This window comes from Aythya marila, assembly GCF_965140915.1.
Source record: "Aythya marila genome assembly, chromosome: 2".
In the NCBI taxonomy this organism is placed as follows: Eukaryota; Metazoa; Chordata; class Aves; order Anseriformes; family Anatidae; genus Aythya; species Aythya marila.
The window spans coordinates 118,113,257-118,132,419 of record NC_139043.1 but is presented as its reverse complement, the minus strand read 5'-3'; the positions used below and the strand labels follow the sequence as shown (position 1 = coordinate 118,132,419).

Here is a 19,163-nt window from a genome sequence, read left to right as displayed (position 1 = left end):
CCAGTACTTTTAATTAATATAGGTATATTAATTACTGTGAGATATAGTTATGTTTATTTTGTTTCCTTCCTTTCACTATTTCTTTTTTAATTTCACTCTCTTTCTGATGGGCTTTCAAAATGTTCTTCCCCCTTTTTCTTTGGTTTTCAGTAAAACAATAGATTCTTTTAGAAAAAAAAAATAATAAAGGTTTTGTGTAGTGCCTATCAGGCACTTGTACTTTTTCTATAGCATTCCATTGCCTTGGCCAACCTAACTTGCCTTCAGCTTCTTATTGTTTATATATATTTTTTTAATTTAAACAAGAGTATTAGATGATGATGTTAGATGAAGAGGCAGTTCAAGAAATCCTACTCCTAGCCTATTAAGAACTTGAAAGATTTAGAGTAAAGCTTTGAGCTGAACTTAAGAACAAGTAGAAGTCACTCAAAGACCATAAAGAACTGTCAAGAAAAGTTAGTTTGTGGTCTGAGAATATATTCACTGAGTATGCATACAATAAATCCTCTTACCATTAACTAAATATAATATTCTGTCACCCTCTAGTGGTGGGTCTCCAAAACCATAATTATGACAGTAGTGGTAAAAGATTTTTTCATTGCATGTCTGGTAGAACACATTGTCACATGCAGGAAATATTATGCTTCAATGTTTGATGGCCTGTGTGTATGGATTAGTAATTTTGGTCTCCACTACAGATATCTGTAAATAAGTATATCTTATAACTGAATGCCACATTTAGAGATTTAAATTGCCTGTTTTGTCTTTGGGCAGATTAATTAGCTAAAGTGGGCTTTTAAAAATTATTTCCCTACTCTTCTTCTTGGAAAAGGTAAAATAAAATTGACTGAGTATCAGCCTGCAAAATTAGGGAACACAACTGTGCATCTAGAGCCCACACTGACTTGTCATATCCCTTCTTTCTTAATTTCTAGACTTACCCATAATAAAGGTGCTGTCCTAGTTAAGACTGTCTGATACTGTGTTAGACAGGTGCAATGCCCATTCAAACCTGTGAAAGCAGTAATTGTGCCTGAAATAATAGCATGACATATGTATCATATACACCTCTTGATATATTCGACAGTAAAGCAATATAACAAAGCCAAAATATTTGACAGCACCTATTCCATTAGCTTCATCAGTACTTACAAAATCTGAGGTTTCTGACCCAGTCTTAGAAAAAGCTGAAAGTGCAGTATGCTGGAGAATAGAAAGTAATGGTTTCATTTATCAAGATTTCCAGTAACTGATAATATTGATGTGCTTTACACTGATATTGGACAATTTGGCTTCAGATCACATATGATTTAAAGCACCCTAAGTAACAGCAAAATACTTGGTCTGAAACTGAAGTGTTGTACTTTTCACCCAATCAGGAGGTAGTGAAATATATGGAAAGCTAATTGACAGCTTGAGACAACTGCAACTGTCCCTTTGATCACTTCGCAAACAAAAAGCAAATGTTATTCATCTCTGGCCTGAGACCATACAATTCCTCTTAACATAATTTGGTATTTCAACTATTATGTGTTACTGAGAATCTGGCATCTCTGTAATCTTATCAGTATGGGCCATGCATTCACCACAGATGTGTGAACTCAGAATTATCCAGTAATCAAATTGGTTCACTGTGCCTTTGTTTAAGAGGTCTATAGCAACATCTTTGCAGTCACAAATGTGCATGTATCGGTGTGTCACAAGTGTGTAAGTGCATATCGGTGTGTCAGAAAGAGTGCCACAGAGGCTTTGTGGTACTGCCTCACCAGGAGGAATTGTTTAACTGATCTATCCTGAGGAATTTGTCCCTGCTCAGACCTAAGAAATTGTCCCTGCTCAGACCAGACCAAACCTTCCAGCTACATCATGGGAAGGCAACGTGTTTTCAGGATGGGGTGATGCACTCAGTAAAGCTTCAAGTTTCTGCAGAAAGAGCACAGCACAGGCCTCCATAAAGAACCCAGCATGCTCAAGGGGAGTGTTCCAACCATGCCTCTGATTAGCTAACCTTCTTATGAATCTGAAATTTTGGCAAACCTACCAATATTTGCTCCCACACATACAAGAACATCCTACAAATATAACTGGGAAGAGGGGGAAAAATACTTCTCATGTCACCTCGAACATTAGTTCAATGTTTTAAATATAATACCCAAAAAATGCCTGATTGTGTGCCAACTTTAAGGTTTTATGTTTTAATGTGTTGGTTTTTTTTTTGGCTGTCTGTATCCTGCAAACATTCATATAATGCATATTGCACACCTGTATACCCACATGTGAGCAGATCCAGACAGATCCATAGAAGCAGAGATTTGCATTTGTTTTATCATATTCATTTAATTTTCCTTAGATTACTAGAGAAAATAAGTGTTGTTTTTTTTTGTTGTTGTTGTTGTCGTTTTTTTGCTAATGGAACTGCAGTTTTATGTAGGGAAAATGAAGTTATCTTTTTCATCTTTATCATTGGATATAATGAACCAATTTCAGTAACATGCGTGTCAGCGGATTGCTGGTGATGGTACATCCTTCAGAAAGAATACAAATAGGCTTTCTTCAGCTGCACTGACCCAGGAGTGCTGAGAGTAACATGAAACTTACTCTGACTTATAAACTGAGCAAACATGACATGGAGGTCACTGAATAAGGGCATATATGCATCTTTCAGCCCTTGTTTTGACAAAGTGACTTCTTTTTTCGGAGGGACATTTCTGCCATTTTTTCCAGCATGTTTCACCTTTCACTGGCTATTAATCCCAGTATGCCTTGACTGCAAATTATAGTTCCCACCTATAAGCACATGGGAGTTAATTTTTTTTCGTTATTTATTTGAGCACAGAGTTAACATACAGAAGATCTAAGAAAATTAGAGTATTGAAAACAACAAATTGAGTGCAAATCAGATATAACAATTTATAAATTTTAAAACTAAGAATATTATTAAAATTCATATCCATTTATGGACAATTTTTGTTACTAGCAGCTTTAAAAATCATGATAGATTATAACATCTTTGAAAATCTGTGCATTTTCTATTATTCCATTCGGTATTCTTCAAACTTATGTAAGATAGTTTCCCTCTGTCTGATGCCATCTAACATTTATATAGACATCAGTTTTAAAATGAATTTTCAGAACTTTATGAACTCAATTTATAGAGGAAGTTTAGCTAAAAGTAAAGTTATTCAGAATATGCTATTTTTTCTGAATGCATGACTTATGGAACATACTTGATACGGGTCTGGATAGCTTCCCAGCACAGAATACTTCTCAATAAAAGCATCAGTGCTACAACTAGAATAGTTATTCAGTGCAGTAAAACAACTGGATGAGGTTTAGGTTCTTCGTGATGTTAGGTAACTCTGATACAGCACTATTAGCAGTTGTCAACATGTATGGTAAAGGACACTGAAGCTCTTATTCCTGTTTTGCAGATAGGAAAATGAGGCATAGAGCAGGGAAATGACATGTCAAAGATCACTGTAGACTTTTGCCAGAACTCACCCTCCTTAATCTGTTTTCAACTAGGCCATCAAATTTGAGGACAATAGTAATGAATGCTTGTGAGAATGAATGTGACAGGTTTGGTTTTCTTTGTTGTGTAGGTTATTAGGTCACTGATGCCAGTTCTAAGTTCTGAAAAAGCAAAATGTCAGGTTAGACCAGAAAGCAGAGGGGCTAACCTCTCTTTTTATTCTGATGAAAGAAAATGTGTAAGGAGATAGGCATTAATTGTTTTTCTAGTGTAATAACCAAACTCCATGGCAAGGATATTTTGATGGTGCAGATATGTGTTTTCCCATGGTGAGATTCTTTAAAAAAATAATGCTCTCCATTATCCCACTTTACCTTTACAGCACATTGATGTTTGCAGCTACACTTTCCTTCAAACTGCTCTGAAGAATATTGAGGGGAGAGAAATGTGCAAGATCTGTCTATGCAGCATAGTCTTTAGGTGTGAGAAACAGCATTTTGTTGCTTCTAAGTATTGTCTATTTTTCGTCTTTCCCAACAGAGCTACAGTGAACCTGTTGATGTTAAAGCCTCCCCGCAACCTCAGATGATGAATTCAAAGCAGTCAGTGTTTCATGGGCCTGCCCAGGCTCACTCAGCTCTGTACCTCGGTTCCCACTACCACCAACAACCAGGAATGAATCCTCACATCACTGCCATGCATGCCAACATCCCCAGGAATATAGCACCTAAGCCCAACAACCAAATGCCAGTGACTGTTTCCATAGCAAACATGGCTGTGTCGCCACCACCACCACTTCAGATCAGCCCTCCTCTGCACCAGCATCTCAACATGCAGCAACACCAGCCGATTTCAATGCAGCAGTCCATTGGAAACCAGCTACCGATGCAAGTCCAGTCTGCTTTACATTCACCTACGATGCAGCAAGTAAGCTCAAGTTTTTCAGTTGTATGGGGAACTGGGATTTTTAAGCAAGGGAAATTCATCCAGAAGTTGGCATATTGACAGAGATGTAAAGCCATGGATTAGCTTCAATTTTACAGAGTTCCAAGTGGTAATGTAGTGGGAGGGCTTAGATTTTCAAAGGTGAGAACAAATGAATGGGTTTTCCTAGATGATGGGAAACTTTGGTTGAACTGCTTGTGCTAACAATTGCACTCATAATGTTCCTGTGAGCCCCATCCCTGACTCCCTCACCAAATTCGGGAGGTACCCTTTAAATAGAAGTGTGGATCCATCTACAAATCTGAAAGTACCTTGAAATATAAGTGCAATGCTAAGGCTTCTGGAAGATATATTTTGCAAACAAGGGGCAAGCATGTCTAGTAAAAGATATGATTGTACGCACTAGTATCTTTTGCTGACTGTGACTTGTAAAAGGTGGAATATGAAACAACACAGGTTGTGTTATACATGTTAAATTAACAACAGATCAGGTTAACTGCTGATTTCATGAGATAAAATTTTCTTTTGTGTTGGGTGAGATCTGACTATCAATAATAAGATCTTGCTTTACAAAGAAGTATTTAAATGAAATATTCTTCAGTGGAGTTGTGAGAGTTGTACAAAATTTGTACACACAAAACTTGTCAGTTCTGGCTGATAACACAGAGCCATGGATTTGCTGATTGTTTTGAATGTTTCTATAAATTTGCCTTTGCTAATAATTATTTGCTTTTAAAACCAAAGACATTTAATGTAAAGATTGGATGTTAGAACTTCTGGCTGGGAGAGCTGATTTAACAGATAGAGGAATTTTCCATAGCAGGACCAAAAACTAAAAATAAAATTAAAAACAATTTGGTAAAATTATTTGTTCAGAAGGTAAATCTGAAAGTGCTGAGGACAATCCGGATATTTTCAGAGGCCTTCATCCTAGTCTCAAGAATGGTTTCAAGTAATCAGGCAGGTAGACAAATTTATAAAGGGTTTACAACTTTTGCCTAGGACAGTTTATTTTTCATGATCAGAGTAAATAGACTCAATAGACTCGTAACCACATAAATATAGAGTCTTTTACTGTCATGTATTGCTGAACGTTTTCCTATTAGTTAGAAAGGCAGTGTCCTGGTGTGAGTGTCCTGCCAGAACCCATGTGAAAGCCTCAGAGGAACTCAGGAGTTAACCCCAAACTTGGGCAGCTAGAAATAGCTAGGGAGAAGCCCTAGACAAATGAGCTAGGAGGGTCAGCCTGGTGATCATAAACCTGATGCAGTCCTAGTGGAACTGAAGGTCCCGAGCAGTGAGAGACAAAGCAATGGAAAGAGACCCAAAGCAATAGCCTGGTTGGTGACCTAGTATGAAGGACAACATCTGTGACAGCAGCCTGTTGAGACTGCATGGTTACATGTGAGCAAGTTTTAATTGTGAAATGATTTAGTCTTCCAACAAATTAGAATCAAACATTGTATGCCAAGCTCAGAGACACATTACTTGTCCAATGCAGAGCAGCAGAAGATCAAACCCGTTATGTCTTTTCCAGAATCATTGATAGTCATAATTTACAGAACAGAATTGAAAATATGGCTTTAATTATTGAATGAATAGTTCTGTAATGGCTAGCAAAAGATGGAATGCAGATGTTAGATACTTTTCAGGATTTCATGTCTCTCTGGTTATGTACATGTATGACATTCATCACCATTTTTGTATGAATCTAAACATTTAAGAGTTATACTAAATAATTCTATCAAATATGTACCACACACACACACACACACAAAAGGTAACATAATATGAATCTTCTGATGTTTTACTTTACCAAGTTGCAAGCTCGTAACATAAGGTGTGTATGTTAATGGCTTGAGAGTAATTTCACTTATCCGTGGGATGTGTTGTATGCAGCCTAGTTATTTCTAGTTTAAGAGAAAACACAGGGCACTAAGGTGTAGAAAACAGGTTTCTAGAAGTCAGTTTGTAGACCAGTACCATGCTGTTTATTTTGCTTTACTGTACCATGCTGCATATATTGTTTTACTAAGTACAAGTACAGTAAAGTAAGAAATATTGTACCTCTGTGTTGCAGCCTCCCCACTGTTAAATTCCTTAGTGGTTAGCTTAAATACTTCTATTGAATTGCTTAGTCAGAAAGGCTGATGCTTATAATGAAGCATCCGCAGTGAGACATTTCTGAGCTTCACTCAAGATGACGGGTGCTTATTACCTCCTGAAATGCTACACTACCAATCTTAACTGCATTTCTCTTAAGCACCTTGAAACATCTGCAAGCCTGTTTAGATGTCTTATGACCCCACTTTTTTTCAAAGCAATACAGTTTTTGAGCTCTGGAAGATCTATGTAATTTCACTATAAAATATTTGTAATATGTATTTCAAGTTCGTATATGTTTTTGTTGTTGTTGTTTGTTTGTTTGTTTGTTTGTTTTAACATACAATAGTTTGCACAATTTGTAAATTGTTTTTCTTTAAAGAATGATGCTGGCAAAGACAAAAATTATGTTAGTCTGTAAAGCAGCAGGTGTACAACCCCCATCACAGTTTGCCTTATGCTGCAACAGTGGTACTATATCTAGTTTCTTAGGTATGACTCTTTCTGGTCAAGAAACAGTAAAAAACAAAGTCCCCAGTATTTTGTACTGCATTAGAGCACTAAATACAAGAAACTACGTTGAAAGTGAAGGCCTCAGATGCCAAGGAACTTTGATCTCCACTCTGCTTGAAACTGAGCAAACATTGTGCTGATCACAGAGCATGTAAAGGAGTCCAAGACATAATGGAAAAGGGAGATGAGCCCTCCAAATGAGCCACAATACGATGATGGCAGCACAGAGTCAGCATCAACGATGGCAAAGGAGAGATGTACGCTGCCCTGTATGGCTAGCCCACAGCAAGGAGGGAGGGAAGACTCTCAGCATGAAGCTTGGTCCCCACCAGCACAGTATAGGCCACTCTGCTACATAAAGAGACAACAAAGGAGAATGGGAGGATATGTAGTCTGATAAAGAAGAAGTGATAGTTGCATGTAATTCAACATTTTTTTTCAGTTCATTGTCCCTCAGCTGCTTGATTTCCTCCACGCTAAAGGTGTGGTTTCCCTAAGACTTTTTCAAAGACTCCAGTGATCATCCAATTTATGTAAGCAGCAAGAACAGAAACTAATTAACATCCCACTCCCTGCAATGTTACTTGCAACAGGAGACATTTTCCTTTACAAAAACCTCACCACTGCTTATGCCAAACAGACTAACACACTTGAAGGAGCAGCAAGGTAAATTTTCTTGTGTCACACTGTAGTGTGAAACCTAATAGACAAGAAAGGGATGAGACTGTCAACAGCTTCCTTGCAGCCTTCTACCGGAGCTGCTTGCAGCCTCATCTGGTGGGACAGCACCAGTGGAGACCACAGCTGGGCTGAAGATACATTAGAAGGAGCAACCACAGTACCTACCAATAGCAAATTCCCACTCTCTCTCTTTCTCTTTCTCTTTCTCTTTCTCTCTCTCTCTCTCTCTTTGTTTTGTTTTGTTTTCCAAATATCCATCTCTGAAACAGTTTGTGGCTTACTGGTGTGCCACTCAATGGTAGCACACTCTCGGAAACCTTGCTGTCTACAGATCCCTGCTTTCACACTGTGGCTGTGGGAGATTTGATTACTTGTTTTCTCAAGGAGAGGGAGGATGGTTCTTATCAAAGACCTGCTTGTAGCATGTCTGAAGGACTGCCAGCTCCAGGAAAAATCACGTACAGATCCAGAATGCAGTCCTGGCAGGCAGAGAAACAGTTCTTCAAAACCACAGTGCATGAAATCCACAAACTCTTCTGTGCATAACTTTGGGGAGGGACTGATAAGAAGTGCTGACCTGGGGAGTGAGTCCTGCCCACACTGCTGCAAGGACAATGAGCTGATCTTCATCAGCTCTGCAGGGAACAGCACGTACTCCTCCACTTCCAACAGTCCTTGCCTGCATGTGTGCAGCTGCCAAACTAGGAGAGACTGCCAGCTGGAGAAGGACGGTTTCCTCAAGGATTCCACAAAAACTGCAGAACATCAAGAAGATCAGAAGTTTTGGTAGCCAAAAATCCTCAGTGACTGCACAGTTTCTGTTATTTTAAAATCAATTAATTATATGGATTATGCAGTTGATGCAAGACATCCAAATTTTTCTAAACTACACATGACAATGTAAAATTTATATATTAGTTCATTTTTCATATGCCTGGCATTATTAAATCTTTTTTTCTTTAAACAATCTTCCAGAGTTTATCTAAATAATTATTTGTAGTTTCCAAAAAAATAAACTATTTTTTCTCTATTCATTCCCTATTCTGTTTTCAAAACAGCTAATAAAAAAAATAAACTACATGGGCACTGTTGCAGACTTTTGGGGTGCTCATTTACAGTGTTAAACCTTTATACTGTAAAATTTACATTTTAGTCCTATTCTCATAATTAGATTTAAATGAGATCCTGATTTTGAGGATATTTAACTTCTAATTTTAAAATATACTATATTTTTCTTAAGTATTATTAGCAGGAGTTGTGTCAAAGTTTTTCTTTGCTGAAGTCCAAATCTCTTGTGCAGCAGTTTTTCTTTCATCCACTTTTGACACACCAAAAGAATTTTTCTACATTGGAAGAGTGGGACTTTTTTTCCATTAAATGCTCATACGAGCATCTTACAAGTTTATTTTTTTAACTGATACTCCATTGCTTCTCTCTAGTCTGTTTCTTAAACATCTTTGACAAATGTTTAAATTTTACTTAGTTGTGATTAGGTGATCTGACTCTTCAGCATTGTTATTCAAATCACCCAGATTTCTCTTGAAGTTCAGGCTAAAACAACATCTGAAGCTGCAACCTGTTTTCTTTTGAAAAGTTGTTCCTTTATGCACACAGACATATATGATTCTTTCTGAGCATACCCCATGCTCCTGCCTGTTGCACTGTGCTGTTCCGTGTGGAGAGGGATAAGACCAAGGATCCACTCCCTCCCAAATATTCCCAGTCCTTCTTAAGAAACCATTTTTAGTAGCCCTAGTGGAAGCATCTCCTTCCTTACTTAAAATACTTCAGTGTGGCCTGGTGGGTCCCATCATGATCTCTGTCCCACTTTGGTTCATAGATAAAGCAAGCAAAATTGTATTCTTAACATCTAGTAACCATGGCTGCAAGTGTATGCATAACAAAAAGGCAGAAGATTAATGTATGTCACATTTTATTTTTTTATTTTTAAAAAATAATAACTTATTTCAGTCTACTTTTAGATGTTTCTTTTCCTTTAGAAAATAAATGTATACAGCAAGATGATTGCATAGCCTGCCAAAAATAATAGCCTCATTTTTTCTGGTATATATTATATACAGTAAACTCAGGATCCTGCTGTATTTGTCCAGATTTCTTCCTCTTTTTTGTTATGCTTTGTCTTCGAATGAGGTCAAGAGAAAAAAAAATCATTAATATCTGTCAACTTCCTTTATAACCTTAAGGAAAAATCTTTGTATGATATCACACAGACAGATTTTCAATTTCCTTGTGTAATAAACAGATGCTTTAGGATTTGGATGTAATTTAAAGGTTTAAAATATCACATTGAGATTGATGAATAAATCAGTTGTGAAGACAAAAACATTGATGCCTGTTGAAAATACCTCTCCAGACAGGCAGGAAATGAAATTAGTTCCCAGTAAAGTGTGGAGATGAGGATCACTGTTTAGTTCTGCTGCAGGCTTTTTAGGACTTGCTACAGTGGCACAGCGAAACTGCTAGGGCTACAGAAATCTAATTAAAGAGCAAATGTCCCTCCTGACATCGAATTAATCTTTATCAAGTTCCCTATTTTTATTTCAATCTGGAACAAGAAAATGAAATTTAAAATTCTAGGCATGTTGCAAAACAGTTGGTGATTTTCTCTTGAGCATTACAATGCAAAAACATTCACCATTGTTTAATTAGACCTCGAAGCACTCATTTTCTGAGCACTTTTTATTTCATCATTGTTTGTTAAGGGCTTACATAAATAATACACAAATATTTACTACAAGCATGGTACAAGGCAGTCTCCCTCTGTTGTACAAATCTATATTTCCAGAGCTTTTTTTTTTCTGTGGATGAAAAAGCTGAAGTAATTCTTGTTTACATTTTAAACATGGTCATAGATTATTGGTCCTTCGTATCGCACTCAGGTTTCTTAAATTACTTTGCCTTAAGAAGCAGACTCCCAAACACCTGCATCATTACTTCTGTTGCTGGTAGCCCTCTGCTAGGCTCAGTGCAGGCTGGTGCTGGGTGCTGCCTCTCAGCAGCATTAAAACCATGGCTGCAGAGAGCCCAGAGTGGGCCCAGGTGCCAATATGCTTGTGTGGTCCATGGGGTTGGTGTGTGCTGGTCCCAAACTAGAGGTGGCTCAGATACCTCTGTGCTGCTTTAAAATGTATCACATGAGCCCATCTTGAAGAACAAGCCCAATCCCAGGCAGTCATAAACTAAAATGGATGCAAGATACGAATGTTGTTACTCCTTGTTCTGTAGATAGGAGAATAAAGCTCATGTTTGTGGCCCTAACCTTAGCACAAAAGGTATCAATCCAGTCCAAGTGCATCCTTTGCTGGAGGACAGCCAAAGAGAGTTGGCTCTGGTTACACAGACAACCCAAGAAAGGATAAGAAAAAGACAAGTCCCCACCCAGTACCAGGCTGACATTTTTACCAGGGGACCATCCTCCCACATGTAAGCTATTCCTTTGTCCAGGAATGCTATTGCACCGATGTTCTTGTCCTCTCACTTGGACAACAGTTTATTCTTGCTGCAAGAGTATGTGAGCCTCTGTACTTGCTCACTTGCATTCTTCTCTACAGCACTGCTCAGATAGTAGCCACATTTGGCATTTTTCTTGCATAGATGGTTGGCTTTCCTGAAGAATAATAAGAGATCGCTCAGGGGTTCTGCTACCAAAGGTAAACCCAAATGCCTGAGGGCAGAATGTGTTTCTGTGGTTAGTTTCCTCTTACAGCTAAATTAAAAAGGGCTTATGGGTAATGTTTTGTATAAAAATTATGACGGTGATATACAAAACCAATTTTTCTGCCTTTTAATTACACAAAACTTCAATTAAAGTCATTGGGAAGTCTGCTCAATTACAGTTTCCTTTGGATTTGTTACAGGCATGGGTTTTTCATCCCGATGTGCATGTTTGCAGTCTAGTGAAAAAGCTGTGCACAGAGCGTGGTGGTTACAGTCACGATGAGTGCATTTTATTTTATCTTATTAGCAGGGCAGCGTATAGGCTACATTACAAGTAGATGCTAGATTCAGCTCATGAACTTGCCCACTACTAATGATCTATTTCTTGGCATCATCAGGAATAAGGTGAGGCTTCCAAGAGCATTTAAGGCACTGAGGTGTGACTCCCTTCTCCATAAGGAAGAGACTATAGAAGAAAGTAGTGTACACAGTTAAACGGGCTCCCAGGGGAAGTGAACAGGCTCCCCAGGGAAGTGGTCACTGCACTGAGCTTGTTGAAGTTCAAGAAGTGTTTGGACAATGCTCTTAGAAACATGGTCTGATTTGTGGGTTGTCCCGTGTGGAGCCAGGGGTTGGACCCAATGATCCTTGTGGGTTCCTTCTGACTCGGGATATTCTGTGACTCTATGATTCATTTATGGCCTAAGCTAAAATCTGTGATCAGCATGAGCAGAGCAAGGCGAATGCAACATGAAGGAAGGATGTGAAGAAGGAAGTGACATTTTATATTTAAAGGAAACTCTTTTTAGAGATGGGAGTGTGGCAGGTGAAAACTGAGAGTCCTCATTTATCTCATTTAAAGGTAGTGTGGCTGAGTTGTTAAATTTGCAACTGAAGACAGCTCTACCCAAAATTCCCTTCTTCATGATGACAGTGTGTATGAAGTAATCACACATAAGCCACTGAGTTTTCAAATTTAAAGCTTTAAGCCTATCTATTCTATATGTGGCCTTTGACCAGAAGTAGATTTACAAACTAGGTATTTTGCATCAAGTTCCGTTTGTGGTTTAACAGCTACAGATCCTATTAACTTGGCTGGGAATTGTATGCCTTTTTTTAATTATTACTTTTTTTCCCAGCATAGTATATATCAGTTGCTTTTGTACAGTATTCCAAATTTTTTGTACAGCATTCACACTTTTACCCAATGTAGTCCTTCTAACTTTACAGGAATATAATGTACACTTATATAGGCTGAGCCAGGTACACTACGGCAGTGCATACTAACCTTAAAATTTCTCCTGGTTTTGAAACACAACATTTTAACTGATATATCATCAAAAGACCTAAAAATCATTACGATTTCTGATATGACAGATATTTTAGGGAGCAGGTCAGATGTCCCTTTGTAACTTCCACTTTTTTTCTTGTCCTCCTGGTTTCAAAAAGTAAGTTATTCTGTGCTACTTTCACTACATTAGTCCAACAACTGTTAAAAAGCTTTGGTTGAATTTCTGTTTAGTTGAGAGAGAAGTACAAATAAAAGAAGCAGCAGATGGTCTCTTTGTGACTGAATGAAGAAAGAGGGTTTTGAGAACAATATGTGAATAGGTGTAGTCTAATAAAACAGTCAGCCACCTGCTGCCTACATCCTTCAAAAAGATTCTGTTGCATATTCTAGGAATTAACGACTAGTTTGTGTCCTTACGTCCAATCTAAATGGAACCTCTAAGGAGCAAGCAGACCTTTTTGCCCCAGTGTTGATTAAGTTGTTTTCTTGGTTTTGAGTTGTTTTCCCTTTTAGTTCTATCCTGTGATTGTTAACCTGTGATTGCTATCACCAATTTCATGCTATTTTATTTCTCAAACCAAAGATTTTAAAACATAGAAAGCATGTACACTTTTTCTCCTTTTTTAAGCTAAAAAAAGGGGCTTTACTGTTTTGCAGTACACACGTTGTTTTTATTTTATGTACACAACCTGTTGCTTGGTTTCCATGCATCATAATGCACTTGCTATTTCTCCTAGGGATTTACTCTTCAGCCTGATTATCAGAATATCATCAATCCAACATCAACAGCTGCACAAGTTGTTACCCAAGCAATGGAGTATGTTCGTTCAGGGTGCAGAAATCCTCCGGCACAGACTGTGGACTGGAATAATGACTACTGCAGTAATGGGTAAGCAGCCAGTGAATGCCACCTTGTGTTGAGCAACATTCATGACACAAGTATCTGACAGTGAAAACATCTTTGTTGCCTGTTTCCCTACACTTCACTTCAGAAGTGCACCTGTGATGACACTGTATTTGTCAAGCAGTTAGACTACTGTGGGATAATAAGTTTTCAATACATACATTTATCAGAGATTTTTGTCACCTTATTTCAGCACATACATTTTGGTCGTTGAGAGCTACCATTCATTAGAAAAGCAGAAGTGAAATCTTAGGGAAAAGGTGTAGGAAAGAACTAGTAAGATCGCTGCCCCCTACTTAAGAGGCAAATGGCATGAACTGTTTTCTCCAAATATTCCATTGATGAGGAGAGCTTGCTGCCAGTGAAAACATCTGGTTTGGGTCATGGGAACCCCTGTCAGTGAGACCCAGAGGTGATGCATGGGATACAAGTTACATGGAAGGGAACGATGTGAAGATTACATGACTGTTACCAGAAACAAAACACCATATGTGTAGGAGTTCTGTGCCCCTACCAGTAGCTCCTTCAAAACCTCATCTCCTCAGCAGCCTGGTTTTTGTGGAGTCATAGTGCTCTATCAGGAGCTTCCTGGAAACTTTTTAGACGCTGAACAGAAGGTATCTTCTGAGCTTTAGATGATAGATGTGCCTTGTGAACACGACCACCAGCCTGACCTCCTCTTGACCTTGGCATGAATACCAAAGACACAGGCAGATAAAAGCTCTTGGTTACTGCCAAAGTAATTGAACCCCAAGTGTAACTAAAGACCAGTTTCAACCATTGCATTTACTCAAACTCAGAATTGTCCTTGTGTTACTATTTTAAAGCATTTCTGCAACACGAACTAAACTGAAGAAAAATCTTTTTCTGGTTACAAGTTCAGAAAAATATCCGCACCAAAACTTACTGACACTGAGGCAGACTTTAACTAGTTCACTCAATGGCCTCACTCTTCCCCCATAACTAGTGCTTTTGCCCCGAGACATGCCCACTTGTTCAGCAAAACAGTCTCACTTCTGTCCTGTACCACCCAAATGCATTGATCTGTGCTGCAGACCCTTGCAGGAGCCCTACCAACAGGCCATAACCACCTCCTGTTTTGATTTCTGGTCTCCTCAAAAAAGCAATGTGAGATCATTGCCAGCAGTGTCCTCTAGGTGCTCAGTGGGTGTAACTCCCATCGGCAGAACCTTTCTCTGAACAGACTCTGTATACGTGTGCTGTGTAGATGTGCGTCTGTGAATCTGTGTGCAAGGACTTAGCGTGTTCTTGCTTTGCCAGTGCAATTTATGCTCTATGCTAATCCTGGACTCCAAACCAAGTAAGCTGTAGAGCTGTGGAAGAACAGAACTCGTGCCTGGGTTTTGGCAAGGAAACAGGAGATGAAGAGCAAAGCCTCTCCCCCAGAAAATCTCTGCACTGTGAACCAAGCCCTGTCAGTGATACTTCTACTTTAAATGATGTACTTTTTTCTGACTTGTACAGACTGTTCCAGGTTATAAACTGGTAAATGATTCCTTTTTGCTCTGAGTTGGTATGTTTCATCCGAAGACGAACCGTGGCAAGAACAGACTGTAGAAGTGTGCTGGATGATGCATTGGTGGAAGGTCTCCCACAGAGGCTGGAAAAATTAGTTGAGCTGGGCTCTGTTAGAACCATCTGGTGCTCCTTTGCTCACACTTACCTGAAACTGCCAACACAGTGCATTTTGGCTTTGCCTGTACTAATAAATAAAAGAGGCCAGAGAGAGCTGGTTGGCACCTATGCTCATGGAACTAACCTCTCCTGCCTTCTGCAGAAAGGGTGCTTATGGGGTCAGGTCCCCAGAGCTGTGATAAATTCTCATGTACAGAGCTATGCAGTTTGTGAGTGAGGGACCATCAATACTACCAACCCACTAGCACAGGTGATCCCAAAATAGTGTTTAAACCCATGTCCCCTCCTATTCAGTTTAGACCTAAATGTGGCCTCTGTGTTTCTATATGCCACTATGGCAATAGGGTTTTTCTTATTTTTTGTATTATTACCTTGGCAATACAGCTGTACTTCAGTGATATGCTCGGAATTAATGACACAGTAGGGTTGTGGGGTTTATAGAGAGAAGAAAAGGACTAAAAATTTAACAAATTTAAAAATCACATTTGTTCTTTTTCCCTTTGAACAGGGGCATGCAGAGGGACAAAGCACTCTACCTTACCTGAAAATCTGAAACATCTCTCCTTTCCACTGAGGAATGCAGGGAAGTCTTTTCATCATGGATTGCTTTATGCAGTCAAGGCAGTTCTGCATTTTATTAGAAAATACATGTACAAGTTGCTAAGCACTTAGGACTATTTGAGCTCGTGGGTCACCCACTCTGGAAAAAAGTCTTGCTTCTTTCTTTTTCTTTTTCTTTTTCTTTTTCTTTTTCTTTTTCTTTCTTTTTTTTTTTTTTTAATTTTTTATCTCCCCCCATTTTTGTTTCATTCTTTCCCCTTTCCGTCCCCACCCTGAGATCCTTTAACGGACATTGCTTTTCTTCTTCCCTGAAGGAAACTTGGACCATTCAGATTTTATGTTGTTTTTTGCTGTGAAGTGCTGCGATAGTAACTGCCTTAGCAACTGTAGATGTCTCGGATAAAAGTCCTGGATTTTCCATTGGTTTTTCATAATGGGTGTTTATATGAAACTACTAAAGACTTTTTAAATGGCTTGATGTAGCAGTCATAGCAAGTTTGTAAATAGCATCTATGTTACACTCTCCTAGAGTATAAAATGTGAATGTTTTTGTAGCTAATTGTAATTGAAACTGGCTCATTCCAGTTTATTGATTTCAAAAAATGGGTTAAATTGGCAAACATTCATATTTTTACTTCATTTTTAAACAACTGACTAATAGTTCTATATTTTCAAAGTATTTGGAGAAAAAAAAGTAAAATATTCCCAAAAGATATTAATTAAAAATATTGGCCTCATCTCATGAAATAAACACAAAAACTAGGGAAAAAAAAAAAAACAGTGTTGATAAAGAGCAAACACATTTATTTTGTATGGCCTAAAAATGCTTCTTTTTTTTAAAAAAAGAAAAAAAAATCACTTTATGTGTACTGGTTAGTAAATGTCATTTAAGTCCTTTTATGTATAAAACTGCCAAATGCTTACCTGTTATTTTATTAGATGCAGAAACAGATTGGAGACAGCTAAATTATAACCTTTACATATGGCTATGTATTATTGTTTCTTCATACTGTGTCTGTATTTAATCTTTTTTTATGGAACCTGTTGCGCCTATTTATGAAATAATAAATATAGGTGTTTGTAAGTAAATTTGTTAGCATTTTAAAGAGGTTTCTTTGACGCTTTAACTTTTGCTGGCACAAATTGTTCACAACTGATGTGAATACTTTATTTAGTTTTTACAGTGACATATATAACACCAAACCTGCTTTTCTGGCAGAAAATGAAGGTAACCAATACTTATTTCTGTATTTCTTTGGTTGCTAAGGGAAAAAAAAAAAAAAAAAAGAAAGAAAAAAAAAAGGTACTTTTAAGTAATTCCCTTTTTAAAGTATTGTGGTAAGAAGTTGCCCAAAACCAAGACTTGAACCAACAAAAGTAACTAAATAAAACTACACAATGATGCTTCTTGAAAATTCATCAGTTTTTGTTAATTAGTCAAGTGGAATAGAAATATTACCAACAGAAATATTACCAAATATGCTTCAAACATTTTATTGTACATTCAAAAGTTCCTACAGAGTCTTAGGGAGTGTATTACAAATACATACTAAAGTGAAAGGTAAGTTCAATAGCCATAAAGAAGGATTTAAAAAATCCAAAATAAAGAAGAAAGAAAAAGAAAAAGGCATTTTGTCAATGTGTTTCTTCAGGGATAGATCTGAAAATGTTTTTCTGGAGGATTTCATCCCAGATGCCTGTCAAAGTAATAGAGAGTACCACTGATTTGTATTGTCTGTGTGAAATAAAGAAAGCAACTCAGAATAAATACAAATTATGCAATGCCATTGATTTTTATAGAAAACAAAACAGAAACAAAGGTATGCTTGCTTTGGAATGATTTCAGGCAATGTACAGTTGAAATCACTTGGCATGTAATAACTAATAAATAATGCAGATCAGATGTGATTACTCGGATGACTGTAGCTGAGAGCTCTAATTTTTCTGTCTTGAAACTGTATGAGAACTCGTGATTAAATTCACAGTTTATTGTTTGTCTGTTTAGTACTTTAGAAATATACCAGCACTACTAATTACCCAATGTCTTCTATTTATTATATTATAGTAAACTACATTTTCCACTCATATTAATTCCAAAGTGAGAAGATAATTATTGGGATGAGAAAAATCAGCTTTGATTTTGACAGGCAGTTTTCTTTTTTCTTTTACAGAAAAGAACTGTGTTATCTCCATTTCTTTTAGAGCAGGTGCGCAGTCACATAAAGTTGTTAATTTCAATATCCAAGCAGAGTTCAAAATACAAGAAAACTTTAATGTAAATAATAAAGAAAATACATCATGAATAAAATACTTATTCTGTACGAATCTCTTGCTAGTTGATGTCTCTCAGTCTGTAAGAACAGAAACCTGCCTTGTGTTTACCACACGACACTTTTACCGGTCATGGGGTTTGAGTGTGGTTCTGTGCCTGGGCTCTGTTCATGTGAGTCAGCTGTGCTGGAAGAGCAGCACCTTTGCTCTGGGTTATACTGAAGCCACTTCGTTCCAAAAGAGAGGTCTGATTCTGATGAATAAATGTCAGTTCTTCATGTCTGACCTTAGGAAAAAGCAATGGTTGCTGGGCAAGGGCAATCTGCTCTTTGTTTTCAGCTGCATATCAACAGGTACAAATTATTGATAAGCGGAGCCCAAAAAGTTGTGGTTCTTCTGCAAGCAGGTGAAACTTCACTGGTGCTGATGAAGATAGGCACCATCCTTTGCTATAGCACTTGGGCTTAGGCACCACAGTAATACATATATCCAAGTTACTGGTTGTAAGTCACCATCTGTCATAAAGATGATAATGAGACAGCACACAGGAATAAAACAACCTACACACTGAAGCAACATAGTAACAACAAAAAATACAATAAAGACATCCATCAAAATGATAGAAACCAAGAAAAATAATGTCTTCCATTAATTGGAACTAGTTTGCTTGGTTGGTTGTTGTTTTTTTGTGCTGTCGTTTGTTTGTTTGTTTTTCCTGATGATTTTTAAAAACTGGTAGGTGAAATGCAAGGTTAGGAACATAATCACTCCAGAGGATTTAAATGCTGTCTGCTTGCACCAAGGTAAGCAGAAGTTTTGAAAAAGAAAAGAGCTCTTTGAGTTTGCTGCTGATCTCAGAGTGCTCTGTTCTGGTGATGTGAGACCCAGTCTCTCACCCAACTCACAGAGGTTCAAGCATCGCACCCAGCTGCTGCCTCTGACCTGAAGAGGCTCTTTAAAAGGACTTGCTGTAACATTTTTCTCCCTACATTCATCCACAGGCAGTAAGCAATTAATGTATTCATGGAGGGCCTCAGCCATTCACAATGAAACTTAATGTATTCATGCCTGCCTCTCTCTCCCTCACC

General features: G+C 37.9%; 1 protein-coding gene across 2 annotated transcripts in view; it reads left to right on the top strand.

The window, feature by feature from the left end:
• The window catches only part of TOX (thymocyte selection associated high mobility group box), a 222,122-nt gene extending 204,080 nt beyond the window's left edge, over positions 1–18,042 (top strand). For both annotated transcript variants that reach the window (XM_082752321.1, XM_082752320.1), the window contains 3 exons: positions 4,013–4,399; positions 13,421–13,572; positions 15,752–18,042. In XM_082752321.1, coding sequence (XP_082608447.1) covers positions 4,013–4,399; positions 13,421–13,572; positions 15,752–15,788 — 576 coding nt within the window. In that variant the 3' untranslated portion in view covers positions 15,789–18,042. The remainder of the gene's footprint in view (positions 1–4,012; positions 4,400–13,420; positions 13,573–15,751) is intronic.
• Positions 18,043–19,163: the final 1,121 nt, after the last annotated feature.